This window comes from Bradysia coprophila, unplaced genomic scaffold (assembly GCF_014529535.1).
Source record: "Bradysia coprophila strain Holo2 unplaced genomic scaffold, BU_Bcop_v1 contig_151, whole genome shotgun sequence".
Lineage (NCBI taxonomy): Eukaryota > Metazoa > Arthropoda > Insecta > Diptera > Sciaridae > Bradysia > Bradysia coprophila.
Window position 1 is genome coordinate 4,508,566 of NW_023503423.1, and position 22,797 is coordinate 4,531,362.

The 22,797-nt window shown below is 36.7% G+C and overlaps 2 protein-coding genes across 3 annotated transcripts in view; one reads left to right on the forward strand and one right to left on the reverse strand.

Moving 5' to 3' along the window:
• Positions 1 to 7,629: 7,629 nt before the first annotated feature.
• LOC119074563 (potassium voltage-gated channel protein eag) overlaps positions 7,630 to 22,797 on the reverse strand; it is a 97,044-nt gene continuing 81,876 nt past the window's right edge. The window contains exons 5-18 of one of the 2 annotated variants that reach the window (XM_037180782.1): positions 15,855 to 15,986; positions 15,671 to 15,777; positions 15,429 to 15,572; positions 13,712 to 13,808; positions 13,448 to 13,602; positions 13,156 to 13,347; positions 12,917 to 13,078; positions 10,742 to 10,814; positions 10,396 to 10,595; positions 10,076 to 10,328; positions 9,750 to 10,010; positions 9,546 to 9,685; positions 9,192 to 9,470; positions 7,630 to 9,134 (exon numbers count right to left, since the gene is read on the reverse strand). In XM_037180782.1, the coding sequence (XP_037036677.1) occupies positions 8,388 to 9,134; positions 9,192 to 9,470; positions 9,546 to 9,685; positions 9,750 to 10,010; positions 10,076 to 10,328; positions 10,396 to 10,595; positions 10,742 to 10,814; positions 12,917 to 13,078; positions 13,156 to 13,347; positions 13,448 to 13,602; positions 13,712 to 13,808; positions 15,429 to 15,572; positions 15,671 to 15,777; positions 15,855 to 15,986 (2,942 nt within the window). In that variant the 3' untranslated portion in view covers positions 7,630 to 8,387. Of the gene's footprint in view, positions 9,135 to 9,191; positions 9,471 to 9,545; positions 9,686 to 9,749; positions 10,011 to 10,075; positions 10,329 to 10,392; positions 10,596 to 10,741; positions 10,815 to 12,916; positions 13,079 to 13,155; positions 13,348 to 13,447; positions 13,603 to 13,711; positions 13,809 to 15,428; positions 15,573 to 15,670; positions 15,778 to 15,854; positions 15,987 to 22,797 lie in introns of both variants that reach the window. The other variant, XM_037180781.1, reaches the window with a different exon arrangement.
• On the forward strand, positions 19,158 to 21,104 carry LOC119074605. The gene is made up of 2 exons (XM_037180862.1): positions 19,158 to 19,350; positions 19,413 to 21,104. Exons 1-2 carry the CDS (start codon positions 19,324 to 19,326, stop codon positions 20,913 to 20,915), a joined length of 1,530 nt encoding a protein of 509 aa, XP_037036757.1. The 5' UTR covers positions 19,158 to 19,323; the 3' UTR covers positions 20,916 to 21,104.

Here is a 22,797-nt window from a genome sequence, read left to right on the forward strand (position 1 = left end):
TTTTGCTTTTGAAAATTAGTCTGAGTTTTCCGAACGCTGCCCATGCAAGACCAATCCTACGTCTTATTTCTGCAGTTTGGTTGTCCAGACCTAACTTCAGTTTATGTCCTAGATATACATAGCTGTCGACTCGTTCAATGACAGTGTCACCAATTTTGATTTCTCTTTCGTCCCCGATGTTGGTCATGACTTTTGTTTTCGATAAGTTCATCTTGAGGCCAACTTTGCTCGCCTCTTCACTTAACTGTTGTAGCATAAGCTCTGATCAAAATTTAACTTGTCATTAACTAGCCATTTTAAAATCAAATTGAAATTAACTAATTTTCAATCATTATTCCATTCAACAACAAATAAATTCACAAATTACCGATAAAATACTTCATTTAAGGGGCTGTCCGTAAAACGCGTTCGTACTTTTTGGCAGTTTTTGACGACGCTCTCTCCTATACCCATGTTTCCCCTAAACCTTTAACAATAATTGTCCGGTTTAGTCGACCTCTCTTAATCTGGACGTGTTTTACAGACTTCCCACTTTTAGCAGACGGAATCGTACGAAGAGTAGACTAGACACAATATTTCCTAGTTGTACAACAATCGACATTCGTTGGAAAAGCATTCATTTTCACTTCTCTGCAATTATACAGGTGTGTCTTCACAAAACGGTATTTTGTTGACATTTTTCTTCTCCTGTCTCCCTTGTCGGGAGAAAAAAACAATTTTTACCCTCTGAACTGTCATTATGTTTTCGTTTTCCGTTCTATAATATGGAATTTAAAATTTACAGATAAATCATTGCGAATATGTGAAAATCTTAAAAAGCCTATTTGGGTCTTCGCCCGACTCATGCAAAAGGCCCATTGGTAATCGCCAGAACTCCCAGTAAATTTATTGCCAGTGCAGCACTGCTTGGACCACTTGCGACACAATTTTTTGTAAAATTTTTCTGATAAAATATTTTATTTAAAAAATTCTTAATTCTTAAGTCATGAGACAAAAAGAGACAACTATATTTCCTCTTCCAACGTTATGCTTTGTTTCCTCTTACCAAAAAACTACTCCGTGTGAAACACAAAATTGAATTTTTTCAATTTTTCCTTTGTTTATTTGACAGCTTGCTCTCTCACGGCTCTCTCACGGAGTACTTTTTGTTGAGCGGAATGGGTACTTTAGAAGAGTTAAGAGAATGGTGGACTTAACTGCTTTTGATAAAATACTCTTCCTATAATCTCACTATCCAATGTCCAACGGATACAAAATTTTTATGATGACAGGATAGTACAAAGGATCACAAGATCTGTGCGCATCGATCAAAAATGATCGATATTGATTCATAAAAGATATCCAAATAATTAAACCACATAATGTGGAATGTGAGTGAAGAATTGCTGAATTTGGGACATTTGAATCATTTTTACTACGTAGACAGAAACTGCCTCTGCACCATTTTTTCAGCGTAATTGCACAACAATATATTCATTTGAAGATGTCTTATTTTACGTACTTACTCTTAATTATTTCCACTATGTCCCCTTGAAAACGGTATTGCAGGCAATATTCCAAACATTTACAGTGTAAATTTGTAAGTTCAAAAATAGTCTGCTTTCTATTTTAAAATTTTTCTACAATTTGTTCAATAGTGGAAGAGTGGGTGGTGGGTGATCTGATGTTAATGCTGTATGGGCTTCTCCTATAGTTCAATAAATGCGTCAGTAAAGTCTCCTATGATAATCTCGCAAATTCAATGACATAGCTCGTATATTTAATCAGTTCTATGTAAAAAAAAGTATTTCAATGAAATTTTCCGGTGGTAGAAAACTGAGCGTATCTCCTAGTCTATGACACATTATTTAACTCTTTTTCGTCAAATTAGCGAAGAAGTCATTGGATAACCATATTGCAGAAGGATGTAGGCACAAAAAGTTTTTTTTAACGTTTCACTACCCTTCATATGTGAGATTTCATAGATTTTCATGGACAACTCGGAAAATTGATGAGGAAAATGGAGAAATTGAAAAGCGTTTGGTCATATAAAAAAAGTATGAACCTTTCGTTTAAGCCCCATATTGACAGACTAGCATTGACAGACGCTTCACAAGAATTCATTGAAGTGACTCTTACACTAAAATCTTTGGTGATGGGTTGAGAGTGGTGGGGTTTTTTGGGGGGTGTTAATCTTTTTGGACTCAGGCGTCCAATATTAATCACTGGTCCAAAGTGCACCATTCTACTATAAAGTGAACTATTTTTATGACTTTTGTTCTAGAAGGACCTCTACTATTTGGTTAGTTTTGTCGCTCATTTTTGGGTCGATGTTGAAGAGCTTCTCGTTGCGTTCGGCTGGAAGGTAATAATATAATTAGAATTTTGTGAGCTAAGCTGGTACTGATTGCAAAGCTGAAGCAAATATCTAGTGATCAAGATTCAATTTATGTTTGAAAAAAACGGCCGTTTCTTTTAATGATTTCTTTTATTAACAATTTTTCGTAACTAAAATTTGCATTAAATAAATCGTTTTCTTTAAGTGATAAATAATTTCTATTTGTTAGCGCGTTAAGTGTACAATGACATCGATTTCTCCTTCCTTTTACGACGCGAGATTTCTATTTAACAAAAATTTAATTAGAAAAACATTTGGAAGGAAAACTTGAAATTGAGGGGTCTATAGCTTGAAAGTGGAAGAAAATTTTCTTTCTTTTTCCGTAAAAAAAATCAATCGAACAAACAAGATGTTCGTTGTTGTTCGTTAGTTTTTCTTTTATTTTGGTTTTTTGTAAATGAAACCATATTTCAACGAATGTTTAAATTCTTTTATCATCTTCATTTATAAATAGGTAAAACTTTCATCATATAAAAAATATTTAAGAAAATCTTGTCGCGAAAAAGTATAAATGCTTTACATGTTGCCATGTTGCTTTTAAATTTAACATCTGTGAGGCCGCCAATATAAGGTACTTTTTCATCTCTGAATATATCATCAATCGCTGTTTGAAATTTAAAAATTAATTCATCGCCATAATTCTATATCTGGCGGCCTCACAGATGTTAAACTTACTGTGGATTTACATAGCAACGTAAAAGTGACAGATGCAAAAATTTTCTCATACGGCAACTCGAAATTTCATTCATAATTTTAATTTTATGAATGAAATTTCGGGTTGCAGTATTTAAAAAACATTGCATCTGTCACTTTTACGTTGCTATGTAAATCCACGGTTAAAAGCAACATGGCGTCACCTAACTCATTAATGATGCCTTTATTGTAGGCATTTGCCGTTATCGTACAGATTTAGCGTTAGCGCCAGTGTGTGGCATTTAGCGTCAAAGAAATCTGACGTTCTCTAATGGCAAAACCGTTTGAAGACGTAAAACCATATCTGTTTGTTTGAGTGGATCAGCTGAAACAAAATTCGTCATTTATTGCAAAGTCGCCGACGACTGTATGATTATTTAAAAAAAAAATGATTTCCAAGCTCTAACCGAAAAATGATTTAAGGATTAAGCTCGGAAAAGGTCAGGTCAGGCTTGCTATTCTTCAAATAATCTGAACGTGACCTGAACCTGACCTAATTTAAGTTTGACCTGACCGTAGTTAAATTTATCAGTTAACCTGATGTCAGGTCAGGTCAGGTTATTTTAACTCAGGTCGAATCAGGTTTCAGGGCAGAGATTGAAGTTCAGAAATTTCAGGTTCAGGTCAAGTCAGGTTTCAGTACCAGTGTCATGAAAATGTAAATGATTTTCGGATTTACGATTGTTTCATTCAAATTTCCTAGTCCGTAGTAAAGCGGGAAGCTTATTTTAGAGGACTTAATTTCTAAAAGCTCTGAAAAATTTAGATAAACTTCTGAAAAAAACATTCAGAAATATTTTCGGAACTTTTCGGAATTTTCAGAATTAAAATTCTCTAAAATAAGCCCTGTTATTAAAGTTCTCCAATTAGGAATTTTGCCTTTACTATGCGTTGAAGTCCTGTGCAGAATTTGTTTACACCACTGCGGGTATACGATTGCTTAAAGCATTTTGCACGAGAAACAATATCGCCATATCGCGACGACGACGGTGGTTAATTACAATTAAATATATTCTTTTTTAAAAGAATGTTTAACGAGGCGTTCGAATTTAAAATTTAATTTAATTTTGCTATGTCTTTGTTTATCTAATTAATCGATTTCGGACAATACTTAATGCGGTTTCTTCTTTTTCTACATCATTTTAATTAATAATAAGATAATTTCGGTAACAAATAGTTTCTTTTCCTTCTGGTTTTTATTTCTTTATTTTAAATCTAACAGAATTTCAACAAAACGAGCAGTTAATTATTTACACAATTTATTTAAAAATTCATTTCTTTTAAGTTTTTGTAAGTTTTGCTTTCTCCACTTACAAATTCCTTCTTTTTTTATTTAGAAATAGAGGTAACTTCTTAAGTTTACTACTTTTTACATTTTTTTTTATTGCAAATTGGAAAATTGGCAAATTGGAACAGGATTGGAAAATCACAACCGTCGTGCCTGTACCGAAAACTGTTAGACCGAAACGTGCTGAAGAATTCCGTCCGGTAAACATGCTGCCTACACTGGAAAAATTGATCGAAACTGTAGTGAAAAATCAACTGGTGGAATACATAATAGAGAATGAATTGCTATCGTGGTATCAGTCAGGGTACAGAATACATCACTCTTGTGAAACGGCGCTTAACCTTGTATTGGCGAAGTGGAAAGAAATTGGTGAGCGAGGCGAAACAATTTTAGCGGTGTTTCTCGACTTAAAAAGAGCGTTCGAGACAATAGACCGGAAAAGGCTGCTGGAAAAGTTGAGAAAGCTGGGCTGTTCGGAAAGTGTGATCAATTGGTTCGCCGGGTATCTGGAGGGAAGAAGTCAACAGACTAAAGTGAATGGATACACTTCAGATCGAATTTCAAATAACCTCGGAGTGCCTCAAGGATCCGTTTTGGGCGCTATTCTGTTCGTGCTATATATTAATGATATGCCAAGCCAATTACAAAGTGCATTCATAAACTTGTTTGCTGATGACACCTTAATTTACCTGCACGGAAATGATATTGACGCAATGCGAAATCAAATGAACAGCGAGCTAGAGAGGATAAGCCAGTGGTTGAAGCTGAATAAGTTAAAGCTCAATGTCAGTAAAACAAAAGTGATGGTACTCGGAAGCTCATCGATGAAAGCGCCGTTAAACTCGATATGGATGGACGGAGAAGTGTTGGGAATTGAACGCGAATTTAAATACCTGGGTGTAATGCTAGACGAAAAGTTGAGTTTCAAATCCAACATAGATTACGTCTGCAAGAAAGTGGCCAAGAAAGTTGGTGTGCTGTCTAGATTGGCTAGGAATTTGACCATTGGTGCAAGAATAAGCATTTACAAGTCGGTAATTGCGCCACACTTCGACTATTGCGCATCGATTCTTTATCTGAGCAACAGTTCATCATTCGACCGTATGCAGAAACTACAGAACAGAGCAATGCGGGCGATACTACGTTGCAAAAAACTGACACCTATCGAGAGTATGTTGGAGGCACTGGATTTATTGAGCGTCAGGCAAAGGGTCAACGAAACAACGATGAAATTCATACGCAAACTTAAAAATGGTCAGCTACCGCGATATCTCAGTGAAATGGTGACGTACAACTGCGACATTCACACGTATCCGACAAGATCAAGGAACGACTTTAGGGTGAAGTACTCGAGAAGTGTTAAAAGTTGGAACTCAGTGTTCAATAGGGGACTGATGCAATATAATGCTTTGCCGGGTGATTTGAAAAGTACGAAATGTGAACTGACATTTAAGAATAAGTTGAGACAATTTGTGAAAGAAAATTTTTGATTATTGATGTGATGTCTCGATATGAATGTATTTATGTAAATTGTGATTTTTAATAGCTATTGCTAAATAAATGTCGATTATTATTATTATTAAATGCCTCCTTAGCGGGAAGGTTTTTTATTCTTTAAACTGGGTGTGGTCGTTTGTTGCAGAGAGGACAACCGAAAGAAGATCGACGGTCGCATCTGGGGCAGCTAAGCCATATTTAAAATTCTGACAGCGTTTAAGTTTAATCAAAACAAAGGTCCGCTGTTCGCGCTATTTCGAGTTTGTATAATATTGATAGAGAGCTTAGGTGGGTTTTTCAAAAGCTAACGAACCATAACCGAAAAATAATTGAAATTCAAGTAAAAATTTTGAAATAATTGATTGCTTACTTACAGGGATTATTTTTAGGAATTTTATTTCCTAAACTCCGAAACGTTCCGAAAAAATTGTGAATTTTTTTCCGACATTTTTAGGAATTTTCCGAATTTTTAGGATTTTTTGGAATTTTTAAAATTTTACAACTAAAATTCCCACAAATACTTCACAATTGAATTGAATTAATAGTTGGAAAACTCATGTCGTACCACGAGACTCGTAGTGATTGTTCAACAAAAACAAACAATTTTATCGACGTAAACTTTATCAAGAATGAGAATTTTCAAAAATACAGTCAATGTTAACCAAACTTATGTCGAAATCTGCATCAGGAAACACTGCTTTTACCAAGGCTGTATACTTTGGGAAGGTCACGCAGATCGCCATTTTATTAGATACGCGGGAACACACCTTTTCCATACAAACAAATTCACCAAAATTGAATTTGCATGGCGTGGTGATTTTTTTTGTATGAAACGTGGTGTGTAACCCGCGTATCTGCATCTGCGTGACCTCCCCAAAGTATACAGCCTTGGCTTTTACAAGTGTAATAACCACACATAATTGTCATACATAAACCTGGACCAAATTTAATTTTTCGTTTTGTAGGCAGCAATTAAACCTTTCGAAAAAAAAAACTTTCAACAATGGCACAAGTTGGATAAAGAATAATTGTTACAGTAGACGTCAGTAAAATTTAGTCCTGAATTTGCTGCAGCTGTTTTTCAGCTGGCGAACTCATACAATCCAAAATGTTTATATGTCTTTCATTGGTATTTTCACTTGGGTATATCGGCAGAAAATTGGTTTCATTGGACAGCAAAGTAAATTACCAAATATTTATATGTCTTTGTACGAGTGAAATAGTATTAGAAAATCGGCGAAAGACAGTTTTGTTTGCATGAGTGCGCCAGCTGAAGAACAGCTGAAGCAATTTCAAGTCAAATTTTCACAGACGTTTACCGTAGGATTTTTACAATGAAAAAGACTTGAACCGTCGAGTTAGCCGACCAATACTTTCAGCGGCGATCCGTCAACTTTTAACCTTCAGCCGCCGTTTTTGCAGCAACTGAAATTTGGCAATTGTCCCCTCTGGCTCACTGTTCATTTTCTCATACAGAGCTCTCATGTCCTTCGATGGAGTCAGATACGTCACGATCGACTCATTAATTTTAGATTTCTTTGACTTTTATTGCATTTTTTGCCGGAATTATTTAAAAGCAGAGTGCGTAAATCCTCTATTAAGTAGCCAACAATCGTCTTTTTTTAGTTTTCGAGCATTTCACTAAGATCTGATTCTGGTAATTTATGTACACATTTGTATAAGGCGATTTGATAAATTTTTCTTTCTTTCTTTGTTCAGAACATATTTTACAAGAAGATAAATAGAATTTTTTTGTTTTTCATTTAAACTCTTAAGTAATTTTATTGCTCAATTTCGTTTTTATTTAAAAAAAAGGAAGTAATTTAGGGGCGGTATCTATTCAAGGTAATTAATTTAAATAATGGACAATGTCATTCCAAAAATGCAATTTTGATTCATTTTTGGTTTTAATAATTTCGTTTGAATCGCAAAAATCTTCCATTGCAATACTGTAGCGGTCATTAGCATAAAACTACTTTATTAAATCAACTTCATTTTTATAACTTGATATATCCAGAATAATTGCTATCCGTTGTCTTATCCTACAATCGCATGTCATGGAAGTTTTCCTTTCCGAATTCTTTTCAGCTTTGAGTAAGAGACCTTAGAAAATGTTCACCGAGTTTGTGGGATAGAGAGGATAGAAGTGAATAGCATTCAGACGGTAACTAAGGAAACGTATGGTCATCAAGTCAAACCTTCAAACACGACTGCTTCATTTCCGATAAATCGTAACTCAAAACTAGGTTCCTATTTCGCTGCTAGTCTTCCGAAACTACTAAATTGAATACCTACCGACCTACACGTCTGTTTTCTAACCAATTCCTATAATATCACGCTTAATATTTTTCGAAGCTAAACGATAAAATCTTAGCGCCATCGATACAATGACTTTCTTCCGATTAACTATAACAAAACCAATCAGTTAATGTAAGGTCAACGCCAATTTTGCGGAAAAAGAAAATGTCAACCAAAAACGTTCTATTGCTCACTGCTACTATTGTCTGTTTGATGGCGAAACAAAATCCTTGGCTAGAGAAATTCACGTTTTCTAGCTGTGGATGTTGACGGTAGATCGGCCTCCAGCAGTCGTGTCTGTTCTGGACTAGTCTTGGGAGGCGCTGGTGCCTTCCTGCTCTTTGAGCGTCGCTTTCGGAGCAGAATCGGTCCCAGTCCATTGCCTCCCGAGCTAGTCCCAGCCACTGCTGCTGTGGCCGTCGCAGTTGGAGTTGTCTGACTAACTGATGATGTTGGTGTCGTTACAGCCGTTGTTATATTTTGAATAGTCTCGTCAGCTGGCGTACTTTGACCTGATGAGTCCATTGACACTCGTTTGATTAATTCCGATAGGAGATCTTCAACCCGGCCCATTCGTTGAGACATTCGTTGCATTTCTAAACGAACATCCACTTTCATGTCTAAAACGGTTGCTATTAGGTCTCGCTGTGCCAGTGTTATGGGCTGTTCACGAAGCCCTGTGTCATATGTGTCGGATGTGGTTGCCCGGGACGATGCCATTTCGATTTGACGTTCTCGTTCCATTGATAGATTTCGTTCGATGCGTTCTCGCTCTCGCTGTATGGATGCCGGATCTAAAAGACGATCGCGTTCGGTTGGCTGGCGTTCTAGTGGTGGTCTGTCGATTTGTAAGCTTTGTCTACCTTCTCGTGGAAGCACACCTGTTGCGGATAACTGGTCTCCTTCACCACTCTCATCAATAGTGTCTTGTCGAGCTAGTGACGCTGGACCAGGCGATAATTTTGCAGCTTTCGGAAACACCTGAAACACGGGAAAATCGGTTAGATTTACGGTTTGGAACATTTGGATTAACTTTACCTTGTTGCCTTGACCGCCGTTACTGCTGGACGTACTACCTTGTCGACCTTGAGCACTTTCTCGTAAACTTTCACGTGCACTCAAACTTCTAGACACAGCCACTTTAGTGCTGGTATCACTTGCCGAATCAACACTTGAACTTCCGAGTAAACGGCCCCATTTGCTTGCACGTGTGCTTCGTGCAGATGGTGGTCCGGATGATGGTGATGGAGACGGAGAAGGTGATGGTACAGATGACATAATACGTGTGTCTTCCGTTAGCGTTAACTTTGCTGGCAGCTAGAATAACATTGACATGATTGAAATTCACTGGACGTAGTAAGACCATTTGAATGAAAGCAGCACTGGACTCACTTTTCCACGTTCAGGTTCGTTGTCACCCTTTTCCACGTCACTTTGTGTTTGTCCTTCTCGTGGTCCTGTTGGCGGGTTACGTCGAAACTTTGAAAATATTTTTCGAACCAAGTGATCCTGATTGGCGGCCAATTGTGGTTCTGTGTCGGTATAGCAACATAGAATAACAAACGATAATTGGATTCATGCACCAGCAGCACTTACCATTTTTTCTTCGTTCAGCTAATTCTTTCTCTCGTTTAACATCAGCTACTTTTCGAAAAATAAGGCGATGCCTGAGATTATACGTCAGGACTAAATTCCTAGCGAAGCTATTAGCAAAAGCCTGATAAAAATCTAAAACTTCGAGTAATTTGTCACGTTTTATAGCGTGCAGATCACAATAAGTTAATGCTCTAACATTAGCGGCGCTTTGACCCACAGCCGAATCTTTCCAAAATTGGTCTCCGAAAACGTCTCCCTTACCTGGAAGGTATTATTTCCAATGAGTTTAATCTGTAACACAATAAACAAAGCTATGCGAAAAGTACCTAGTATCGCAACCACTTCATCGTCCTGAATTACTTCTAAACTTCCCGTAACAATAAAACACAAACTGTCTATACTTTCGCCGGTGTGATAGAGTAAATCACCTGGCGCCGAATGAGACATAATAAATTCCATTGCCAATGCACGTAGGCAACCATCGGAAGCTAAACGAAAAGCTGGATGCTCGTTAAACACTTTACGATTCAAATGAACACAGATGTCTGCTTTCATATCTTTTGGACAATAATTTAGTACCTAAACGAATTGGTAATCCGAGTCATTTTCATTCTTTTAGTTTAAGAGTTAGAAAAGTGATTACCACCTTTTCCGTATCCAAGCCCTTTGTCATAGCCCATGTACTGACCACATAATCCATTACACGCTCGCTGAGGGCTTTTGGCACTTCATGCAATTTCATAAACTCACGGACATTGTTCAACATATCATGATATTTGGCAGTGGCTGAGGTCATTTGTTGGATGATGGTGGTAACGTGACCGAAAATGGTGGCGTAGAGGAGGGCTGTTGAGTGTTGATTGTTTTTGTTTTGTTTTTTTTTTTTTTGTAATCAATTTTGTTGAAATTAGATGAACAGAAAGAAAAACAAAAAAAAGTTTTTTGAAATTAAAAATTTAATGAAAACAAAAGCAACTAATTTCTAGGCGGACCTGCAATAATCATCATGCAAATGGTGAATACTCTCTCATTGTCGGTTTCGGCAGCAACATTTCCGAATCCAACCTAGAAATGAAATGAATGGCATAATGACTTCATTGTTTCATTTTCAACGAAGTGACTATTGGCACCCGAGTGCAAATAGCCACAGTATTATTGTAGATGCTATTAGCACCCGAGCGCAGTATTATTGTCGATGAGTGTTATTCGATTCTGTTTTATTGAATATTTTAGAAAAAGTATCGTAAAGGTGTCGGATCCGACTCTATTCCATTTTTCTTTTTACAAAATGTAATGTTAGTGCGTTGATACTGCGAGTATTTTAATCTGGGTGTAAATAGCATCTATACAGTCTACGTCTATTTGCACCCAGCTGGAAATATTTATTTAGCATTTACAATCATACTGGCGACGATATGCACCCGTGTGCCAATAGCATCTACCTATTTTCAAACTCCGAAACATAATAGTTATTTATCTACCAAGGTATGAAGGTATTTTTTCACACTAGATGTCGATTGTCGACCCGAGGCGAAGCCGAGGTCGACAAGACGTCGTGTGCAAAAAAATACCGGCATATCTACCGTGGTAGATACAACGTTTTTCGCAATTTCGGGCCATAATCACCTTTCCAATGCAAAACATGTCCTACATTTTGTTCCAAAATTCTTGTGTGTACAGAAATTCATTTGAACGATCAAGAAGTCTGCATTATAATACACATTGCAATGTGATGTAAAGAGACGCGTTGAATGAAATCGAGTAGTCAATGCTTAGTATATACGCTTCAACAATACGTTCGGTATAATTGTGTGACTCTATAGCCGAATGGCTATAGTCGCTGCTATGTGTTCAAAAACCATTTGGTGTCGGGGGTTCGATTACTGGTCAATGCAAGATTTTTATTTATAAAAATTTAGCCTTCGTTGAAGGTAATAGGTTCTTTAGCGTGCGAAAAAAATTTGATATCGCACTGTGTCCAGAAATACAGTGAAATAAATACCTTCAAAACGACATTAAATGGATGCATGGAAAGGTGATGATTATGGACCGGAATTGCGAAAAAGACATAAACTCTTGAAAACGAAGACGGTAATACTACACTCAGAGCAGAAACAAGGGGGAAATTTCAGGTAGTTACAGATTTGTGACGGATGAAGGAGTCTTGGGCAGTCTTGGGTGCCGGAGAGTTTTACTCACATGATGTCTAACAGAAGCTAAGTGGATTTTTGCAGCACGAGCCAATTTATTACAATTGACAAGTTCATCTGTTCATCATGTATAGCTCTCGTCCTGAAATTTCCAAAATCAAAAGTCAGAGCTGTCTGGAAGTGTTTCGCTTGTTTCGCAGAACTATTATTGCTTTAGTTTCGACATTAGTTACACCTAATGATTAATGATGAAATGAAATTATAAACTTTCGAAACAGTATGAAAAGTGGAACCGGAACTCGTATAGCATTGTTTAGTGTACGGTTTCGTTTGAATTTGCCATTTCAATTTTCTTGAGTAAAACTTTTGTTTTGATGGATGATTATCAAATTGCACCATCTGCCGCAGTTGTTCTGTCTGTTCGTATTTTCGTCTCACAACTAACAGTTTCGAATAAAATGTGAAGGCGAAATGCATTTAACAATGCATTCTATCTCAGTGAAACAATGCCAAAAAGCCTTTTAGAATATTACCTGAGACAGGTAATTTTACTCCGGGTAACTTTATGTTGCTTGTAAAGTTACAGGCAGCAGTTAACGTATTTTTATATGAGAACAGTACATTACGTCAGAGGTTTCAAATTTTGGCGAGTGGGAACATTATGAAACGACCCGAAGTGGAGGGCTGTATTCCCACTCGTCAAAATAAAAATTTGGAACCTCCGTATGTACAGTGCTTTTCTGGTCAATAAATGTGAGTGGTAGTAAAAGAGCAGTGAAAGAAATATTTTACATTTTACGAGACATTTTCCATGGCTTCTTGTAGGACAGTTAAATTTTGTCACTTCGTTCAGCACAATAGATGTAGCAAAAGGTTAAGTTTAACAAAATGTAGAGTTTAGTTACGAACATTCTTATATTGGAAGGGAGCTTTAACTTTGGAGACATTTCCTTCAATTTTCTTTTGTTCATTCACACTTTCGATGTTGAACGAATTGTAGAAATTATGAACACTTACGGAAGTCATGCATGTCATGGTGAAATACAGCGCCGTAATGTACATTGTTGATCTAGACGGCCCGTATGTAAGTTCTGTATATTCAGTTGTTTCATTATGCTTCACATAGCCGTACGGTGTTTGTGTAAGATTAGCCAATTTCCACAACCAACTGACTTGGAACTAAATGGAACAGAAAAACGCGAAACGATTTTTTTATTGGTAAAATTTTCGATTACACAAATGTGGTTAAATTTAACTCCATTATCAGCATCACTGCGACCGATCGAATACCAAATGCATGCCAGCCAATGAGCAACAAGCATATAAAAACAAAGTAATAGAATTAACATAGCAGCACCATATTCTAAGTATCGATCCAATTTACGAACGACACGTCCAAGTCTTAGTAATCGTACTACTTTAAGTGCACTGAATAATGAACCAATTCCCTTTTGGCAGGAAGGAGCCAGAAAAAAGAAAATGGAGAGAAAGGAAAAACACATTAATTCGACTCGCTGAAAGTGGATGATTGAATTGCATTTTCATTACATCGTCGTCGTGGTCGAAAGCATTGAAAACATCGTAAGGCAAACAGCTGAGCAAATCAATAATAAACCAGGATTTTAGATAGTTGACACGAATTACTTTCGGGTCACTCACCACTTCACCGCCCGCACCAACAAAAGTTGTGTGAAAATTTAATACTGCAAAATGGAAATGATAAATGGTTTGGGACTCTCAGCCCGTTAAAAAGCCACTCACAAATGCAAGTGGTATTATAATGCATTCTATTGTATAATGAATGATGCTTACCAATATCTATGAAAAATATTACATCTACGATAGAGTCAACTACGAGTAATTGAACATCTTCTGAGGTCTTATTCTTAAAAGCTACATTATATGGTACCTGAAAGAGAATGAAAACGTTTTTCTATTGAATTAAGTTTATAGTCACTGACCAGCATAGTTTGTTAATTCTAATTGCTGATTAAATGAACTAATAGAATAGTACATTACATTGAATGCACCGGAAGTAATTCATTACATGAGGGATCAATTTTGTGATGTGAGTCGAACTCAGGAGTATGTATTTAAGCAAAGAGGTTTGGAAACTGTTTTTTCGAAAATTTTAGAGTTCGACCCGAGTCGAAAAAACTGTTTCCAAATTGAGTTCGGGAATCTCATAAATTGTCCCGAATGAATGAATTACTTCCAGCATCCAATTTATGCTGTTTTTTTCTGCTCAGTACGGAAAATTGTCATTACATGTAGCTGTATTTCTATGAGAATGTCGAACATTCATGCAAAAAACAGTTTCCATGGGGGCACATATGCATGTAATGTCAACTTTCCGCGTGGGATGGTTAACAAAAGTATATTACGTTATTATTTGAATATTTTTATTTTGCTCAGTATGAGGACTGCAGGGACAAAAGTCAAAATATAAAGTTCAATACGATCACGTAAGTTATTTTACTCAATGAAGAGTTTCCCTATAGGGAAGGTTCAAGGTTAAAACTCGGTTCTGCTCGCCCAATGGCTCGGTTTCATAAACATCAGTCTCGTATGTGTATGGAAATGCTACGTCATGCATAAAGTTACATGAGAACACGGCTAAGTTCAAAATCGGTAAGACAAGGAGACACAATCTCATCGAAATTGTTTACATCAACTTTAGAAAGTGTTTTAAAAAAATTGGATTGGAGTCAGATGGGAATAAACATTAACGGAAAATACTTGAGTCATCTACGATCCGCAGATGATATTGTTTTGATAGCAACGGATCTGGACCAGGACCAAACACAAGTCATGTTACAACAGCAGAACGAAGAATCGAGAAAAGTTGGTCTCAAAATGAACTTATCGAAGACAAAAATCATGACAAACATCGATGATGACAGGGACATCAAAATTGGAGACACCGTCATCGAAAGATGTATCTTGGCCACAAGTTAAAACTAGGTCAAGACAATCAGACAGCAGAGGTCAAAAGAAGGATTGGTCTTGGATGGGCAGCGTTCGGAAAACTAATAGCTAATAACTTGTGACGGTTCAAAAAATGTTGTTTATTTTGTGGCAGATCATATTAGAGATGGTAACCGTTAAAAAAACTGTTCTAGTGCTTCGTTCAGTGCTATGGCCGATGCGATATATCGCCAGAAAAATTGCATGTGGAATTGTCTGTCACAGGAATCGAAACATAAATATACTGTGAACCATTTCTGCCCTTTCTGCATTCAGTTTAAAATATTAAAAATCAATTCTTGTTTATAAAACTCGCAGTCAGCAAACCTCCCCTTGACTATATAACCGGACATTATATTCCCATTTTGTTGCACCACACACCGATGCCAATCGACGGAAGTCAATTCCCCCCTCAAAGACATTTAAAACTGACACAAATGTCCAAACAAAATCAAAACGTTGTCGTGTATGATATTCTCTTATAACAATACTTCGGTTGAACATTCTGAAGGGTATATTATACAGTAGCACGGATAGAACGAGCACCATCGTTAAAACTTACCATAATAGCAGTATAAAAAGTTAAGCATAATATCACCCAATCCCAAATTGCTTTAAATGCACAGTAATGCAGAAGAATGTGTGGGGGAGTTTTTGGTGCTTCTTGTCGATATTGTGGCATAATGTCGGCACTTAAGGACATCATCTGCGAATAAAATTTGGAGCAAATTTGAAATGGTAAAAATATTTTTCAGATCGAAAGTTGTAAATTGATTGCGGTGGCTTTAATGTTTATTTATATACCGTTGCTAAATTGGATTGTTTGGTTGGATCTTTCAGTGTAGGTAGGTGAGCGCTAAATTGACGACTACGTGTGACGGATCGGGCAAGTTTTGCAAATTTTGATAATCCTGATGATGTTGATGAGTTGATTAGTAAAAAAACAAAATTTCTTTCAAATTTGCCAATAAGTTCGGATGGCACATACCTCCTTTAGTGTCCTCAGTGTCAATTGGTTGCTTAAGTGCGGTAATATCACGAAATGTTAATAGAAATAACACAACTAAGTCTCGTTCGTTTCGGATTGGTGCCACCTGAAGCAGGAGCCATAATGGAGTTTCTGGAAAAGAAATTTAAAAAAAATTAATTAATTTTAAAACGAAAATATTGTCAGTCGTCGTCCATCGGGCACATATATTCAGGGAGAATTAGTGGCATTTTGGTTGTGGAGAGAGAGGCTTAGAAATAATCTTATTTAGTGAGCACAATGTTTGAATAGAATTTAATGGGCATTATGCGGATTTATGAATTTTATGTGATATTTATAGAATTCGAAAAGCACAATTGACGTATAAAACTACTGTATTAGTGGCGCAAAATTACTGGTAAAATCTGAAATCTGAATAAATACTTGAGAGCATTATGAATCTATAAATTTGCCCGTTGAAAATTTCGCAAAACAAAAAACCTTGCGTGGGATTTGCGGTAATTTGCTTTTAACCATCATACATTGAACGTCCGTACGAAATGCAGCTCATTCTAAAACTCAAACACAAACTGAATTTCTGCTACACGAAATGGTCAGTTTCTGTTACAGTAACGCACTTCATAGTCGACAGCTGCCAATAGTCCTTGAGGGTCCCTCACTCTTCTAGATTTATTGGGATTTATTTTAAAAAATTTATTTTTGAAGACATTGAAAATTTTTTGGATCCTTTGAATCAACTTTAGACTTTGACAAATCCATAAATCCGAAAAAATCGGTAAAATCCCAACTTTGAAAAAGAGTGGGGAAACTGATTTTGGAACACAATCAAAGTTCATCGAACTGAGTTCAAGTCCCCACCATTTAGAAAATCTTTATTTTACCGTCACTTACACAATAATTTATAGTTTTCGACTGGGTTTCAGAATAGTACATTTCTAGTACCTAGAACTAAAAGTCTTTTTTAGCATGTGAGAAGTTTCCGAAAGATTCGTTCATATTGGACGAAGTCGCACTTTTCGGGTCCTAGGTATGAAGAAAAAACAATTTCCAAAATTTCGTAGGATCGATTTACTCAAATTTTATGAACAACTACTGATGGACTTGGACTATTTATTATGGATTTGTCATCGCCCAAAACCACTTGAAGTGTGACGCAGGTCCTGTTATCCACTTACAAAAGAACTGATATCGGTGTTGGTGACGCTAACAGATTCGACACGCAAAAAGATATGCGTCACAAATAGCAGCTGATGAGGAAAGTACGCAAAAGTTTTATCTACAAAAATTTTACCCGAAAATTTTTAGAAAGAAAATTATGACAAAAAAAATTGCGTCACAAGTGGCTTAAAATTGTAAAAGAAGAATGGAATTCAAACGGAAGAAAGTCGAATCATCTGCTACTTTTTGACGCAATTTTTTTTCGTTTAATAGGACTCTGTTTTGATAACGTCACACTTCCACTGTAAGTGGTTTTGGGCGATATCAGCTCGTTGTAAGTTGTGATTTTTCAGAATTTCGTCGCAGACAATATACTGTGCAGTTTGAATGAAATATTCTCCTTACAAATCTCTACAACTTTCTTTTTGATCAGAACCTTCCAGCTTCCATGAGGAAATTTAAAAATTTAAAAATAAATCGAAAATTTGACGAAATTCTATAAATTTGTCTTTCAAAGGAACTTTCTATTTACCAAATATCCCGAGATATGGCTGACATAGCTCGCACTTAAAACGCTCATAGCTCCCAAATAGACGACTTTTTAGGACTGTGTCGACTAGGATGTTAAACTCTATAAAATTGTCTTTTAAACGAACTTTCTGTTTGCCATATTTTCCTAGTTATAGATACCATAGCTCAATAGCTTAAAACGCTCATAGCTCCGAAATTATAATTTTTTATAAAAATTCCTTTCTTAGAATTACGTCTTTGACCGTCCTTGACATACCCTGAAAATTTCGTTGTAACAGAAGGAAAAGTCAAAAAAGTCGTGCATATATTACTCAGTCCTACGGAATTTTTTTTCCAACTTTTTTAGTGTGAACGGACTTCCGTCACGCCCTTTCACTAACGTACGGCCATGATCCATCTAAAGGAAGTAAAAGATTTGAAAATAGATTAAATGAAGTAATAGATTTTATAGTGGAACTGGAATCTGGATAGGAAAAAGCTTTCTGTTTCTCTCTGTTACACCCATCAGTTACTCACAGCACACATATACAACCCTTTAGCTTCTAACACTTGGTATGGGACTACCCATACTAACTCTATAAAATACACCAACTGAAAGGTAATCAATGTAACCATTAAATCACTAATCAACCAACAATCAGCTTAAAATTAAATTTTAATGCCGAACCATCCGCTTCCCGAATCAAATATGCATAATTGCGATATTTAAACAGAATTAATTACTTTGGTTCGTCAGTCTAAATGCTACGAATTGGCTTTTTAATGCAATTAAAAATTCGAAAATATGCATTTCGTTGGAAGCTGATCCTTTCACAGTCCGTGATGCTACCAGTATAATTGTTAGTAATGTTATTGACCATTGACCATTGACTTCGTTTACTTTTTTTGATATAACTATTTTCAACCTAAGTATTGATATGATATCTATATAATCCATTAGTCTTAATAATCGATATTGCTATGCCAAACTACAGCGCTCATCGTTCAATTTTGTTCCCTCGCTGTCGATTACAGAGTTTACGTCTGTATGTGAAATGTGGGTATAGAATTAAATATATTAACCTGTTACAGACGGCAAACATCTGGCTATCGGGTCTATTACTTCCATCGATCAAGTTATTTTTAATCTGTCGATTTCAAATTTTGTACTTCAATTGTTTTAACATACATTTTACTATATAACGAACAGATGAATAGCCGTATGTGACAGGTTAATGTCGATAATGGTGGAATATGACTGTCGACAGTTTAACTGAGTTTGTAAGCGCTGTACATGCTGCATATTTGTTCGACCATTCTTCAAGCAAACTGTTGTTCACTTTCATTGATTGCAAATTGCTGGTGGTGACAAATTCGATTCGGTTGCCAACCGATTTATATGAATTGATTGAGGAAGAATTGAATAATTTCACAGATTTTCGTTATCATTCAAATAGATCGTAATGTAATGTGAATGGACTCAAATAATGATGAGAGGATATTGAGCTAGGCTCATTACATCTTCGCTACCCCAAAGACACCTAAAACTACTCTTAAAAGCTGTAAAAGAGGAACTAATTTTAGAAAGATTCTAACTTACATGAAGTGGTGTAACCCACTGAACAAGTCATCATCGACTTACAATTGCAGTGAGCGTGTCAGTAGGCATCGGCATCACAAATCTAGATTTATTAAAAACCTGAACTCGTTTCAAATACACGTTCAATATTCCGAGCCTGAAGCCACTTGATCTTGAAGTAATAATTACGAAAGCATACACTAGATCGCCGAGACAATCGAAATGGATAGCCCGGCTACGAAGCGAAAGGTAGAAAATCGATTTACTCTAAACGGAAGTACTGAGAAATTTTGATAGAAATTCTTAAATAGAAATGTTCGGCCGATCCTACGGAATCCATAGAACCATTGCTATCCACATCTGTTTCCATACCATTAAAGACCAATGGCCGAGCTAATGCAAATCCAATCGATATATTTGCGTTGAATGGTGATTGTCTACGGAATGTGTGCGATTATTGTAGCTTCGCCGACCTGTATAATATGTGCATAGCAAGTGATAAACTGGAAATTCAAATCGTACAAAACGCTGTCAGAGGGCGTACCGTTAAGTTCAGCGAACTGGCTGATAGCTGTAACATTTTGGATGTTTTTAGAATATTCGGCTCGAACATGACCAAATTGGACATAGCCGAGAAGGATATTCAATACAAAGAACGGAAATTTTCAAAATTTGATGAAATTTTGCGACTGATATCGACTCACTGTTCGATGGACACCATAAAGCATTTGACTTTGCAGTACTGCAGTGGGACTACCATCAAGAAACGTTTTCTGTATGCATCGCTTCCGTTCTTTCGTGGCATCGATTCGCTAAAAATTGCCGAAACGGATCAGTATTCATCCGACGATTGCATCAATTATTTCGAATCCAACTGCGACTACAATCCGGACGTGAATAACTTCGTCGAGCGCATTGTATCGAATGCGGTCAACATCAGTTCACTTCAGCTGCATAATCTGAAGCTATCGGGACGATTGTTTTATCTGCAACACATGGATAATTTGAAGGAACTATCCCTGGACGGTTGTAACATACGTGTTCCCGATGCATTTCTGTCGTTTGTGCGTGGAAAACCGAATTTGCAATCGCTGACGTGGAGTAACTCGTCGTTGCGTGGCATGGACACAAATAGATCGCATTCGTCAAATTTCGTGTACGAATTGGTCGCTGAGAGTATGCCAGATTTGGCAGCTTTTCATTATTATCCAAACGAAGGTTTCATCAACGACAGTGACAAATACGACAGCGAATTTCTGTTCCGAATGCCCGACTATAGTCACCTTGCCAAGTTTAACAATTTGAAAGAATTATCGATTCCTGGAGTGACCATTGCAGGTTTGAATGTCCTCGCACAGAAGAACACCGTTGAAAAACTGCTAACCTGCTTTTCGAAAGCGCCTTCCAATCGAAACAACAGTGCCTATGACTTCAAATTCTTGCAAAGTTTTAGTAGTTTGAAATGCATCCAACTATTCACATCATTTGACGATAGGGCTCAGAAATTTAACAAGGAACTTCTGACAAAAGCACAATATCTAACGGAGTGCTATCTGGACTTCTTTCAAATTGACGAACAGCTGATAACAATAGCCCTTGAATCAGCTCGAAATCTGTCGAAGTTACACATTTCGTTCAGAAGAGGTAGATTTTCGACCGCTTTGTACGCGAAACTACGAGCGATCAGATCGAAACACAGTTCAGCCAGAAGTCCGTTGGTTATTTGTCTGGAGAAAAAATTGGCAAAACAGTTACTGTCTCGGTTAAAAACAAACTACCGACCGGATGTTATTGCAGTACATGATTCAGTTTAAAATATTTTCTTTTTCTTTTTTAATTTATTTTCTTTCTGAGAAATTTTCTTTTTTGATTTTTTTCTTCTTTTTGCTTGCTTTTGGCAACTTGTTGATGTAATAAATCGAACGATTTGATTTTGATTTAAAATTTATTTTTTATGTTCTGTCAATGAAGAGCATTACCAATGATAACCAAGTTTATGGAAAAAATAAAGAATTTTGTCTATACCGAGACCTTCAATCGTAGTCTGAGAATGCAAAAATTTCCGAGATACAAAATTTCTCTATTGTGTTAAGCCCAAAAAAAAACTTTTGAAAGCTTCGCGAACCAAAGTTTCTCTGAACTGTAAAGCTCTTCAAAAATTTGAAAGTTGAAACTCACCAAAGGACCTTAGGCTAAGTCTTTATGAGCTCCAGTTATTTTGGTTTGGTAATATAAGGGCTCTACAGCGCACAAAAAATCATTTCAATTTGATCTACTGCAGGAATTTTGAAACGACATCCACTTAAAGGGGTTAAGGCTAGTTCGTCAAAAGCGGACGCAATTGAACAGGGGGAAGGAGTGGTTATAAACGGCCACAATATGTTACCATCTAAAGAATTTGGGGAAATTTAGCATTCAATAAACCAGCATATGATTCGTGTTGCATACAACACGCAATTTCAGGACGGAATGAACTGTGTTTCTATGCCAAAACACGGAAACATATCTTATCAAACAAACACCGTATTGCCCGGCCACTGTTGCAATCCTGAGAGACTTCAGTGCAATGCATAGTTAACAACAACAAAGTCAGTTGACATCTGCCATGTCTCAACAGGCAGTGGCAAAAATATTGCCAATGTAAGGAGACTAGTCTTCACTTTATACACGGATATGTTAGGCGAATCATGATCAAAATGAAATTGTATGCAAATTTTCTACGTAAAAATTTGTTCAATTTCTTTATGATTCGCTAAACATGTCGGTGAATAAAGTAAAGACAAGTCTTCATACACTGAGAATATTTTTGCCACTGCCTGTTGAGAGGTGGCAGATGTTTTTAATGTCTTTGCGTTAACATTTGCATTACACTAAAGTCTCTCAGGTACTCGCACTAGTGCGATAAAGGTTTGTTCACACTCTAAAACTACGTGCAATAATCTTCTTTATTAAAAACAGGCAAGAAACAGTTTAATTCCGTTCCGGAATTGCATAAAATGGATTCCATTCGTCGTTTTACGCAAAGAACTTAAATAGAACAGAAAGCGGATATCGAACAAATAATGGGAGATCAACACCTCGAGAGATTTTCGACATTGGGTGCAAACGTAACTGTGTTGGTCTAAGTAAAAATTCCCGTAATTCTCCATTGATTGCTGTTGGTCACTATTCGAAATAATTTCCTCATACAACCATGTGCCAATTTCACCCCAGCAGGGTGAATTCGGCAATTTGCAAAATTCACTTAGTGATGAAATTGGCGCATCCCAAATTGTATGGTGTGCCGAAATGCAACGCTCCCTCACTCAATGCTCAAAGCAGCTGTTAAAATATTGTGTCGCTTTCAATTAATTAGCGACAGAACCATCTCTCAGATCTCACATTTCGCTTAAATTATTGCAATTTCAATTTGCCGACATCGAATGAAACTACAGCATGGATTTGACACCAATCAAAACAAATTTCAAACTTTTTATCAGTTTTACGCAACAACCGTGAAGGCAAACTGTTCGAGGCGTTTAATGCACTCATCCAGAATTCAATTTCCCATTTCGAAATTTCCAGTTTTGAAATAAATTTGTTGCTGACTCTGTGCGACTGAAAACAACTGGCAGCAATATCCACTCACTATCTGGCTGTTGAGATTTACAAGTTGTAAGGACGAAAAACCAACAAATTCAATTTTGCTAGTTGAAA

What these genes read in the sequence shown, in the direction of transcription:
- LOC119074605 (XM_037180862.1), top strand. Translation starts at nt 19,324, where the DNA reads ATGGATAGCCCGGCTACGAAGCGAAAG. An exon ending in GCCCGGCTACGAAGCGAAAG is followed by an intron (nt 19,351 to 19,412) that starts GTAGAAAATCGA and finishes ATTCTTAAATAG; the next exon opens with AAATGTTCGGCCGATCCTAC.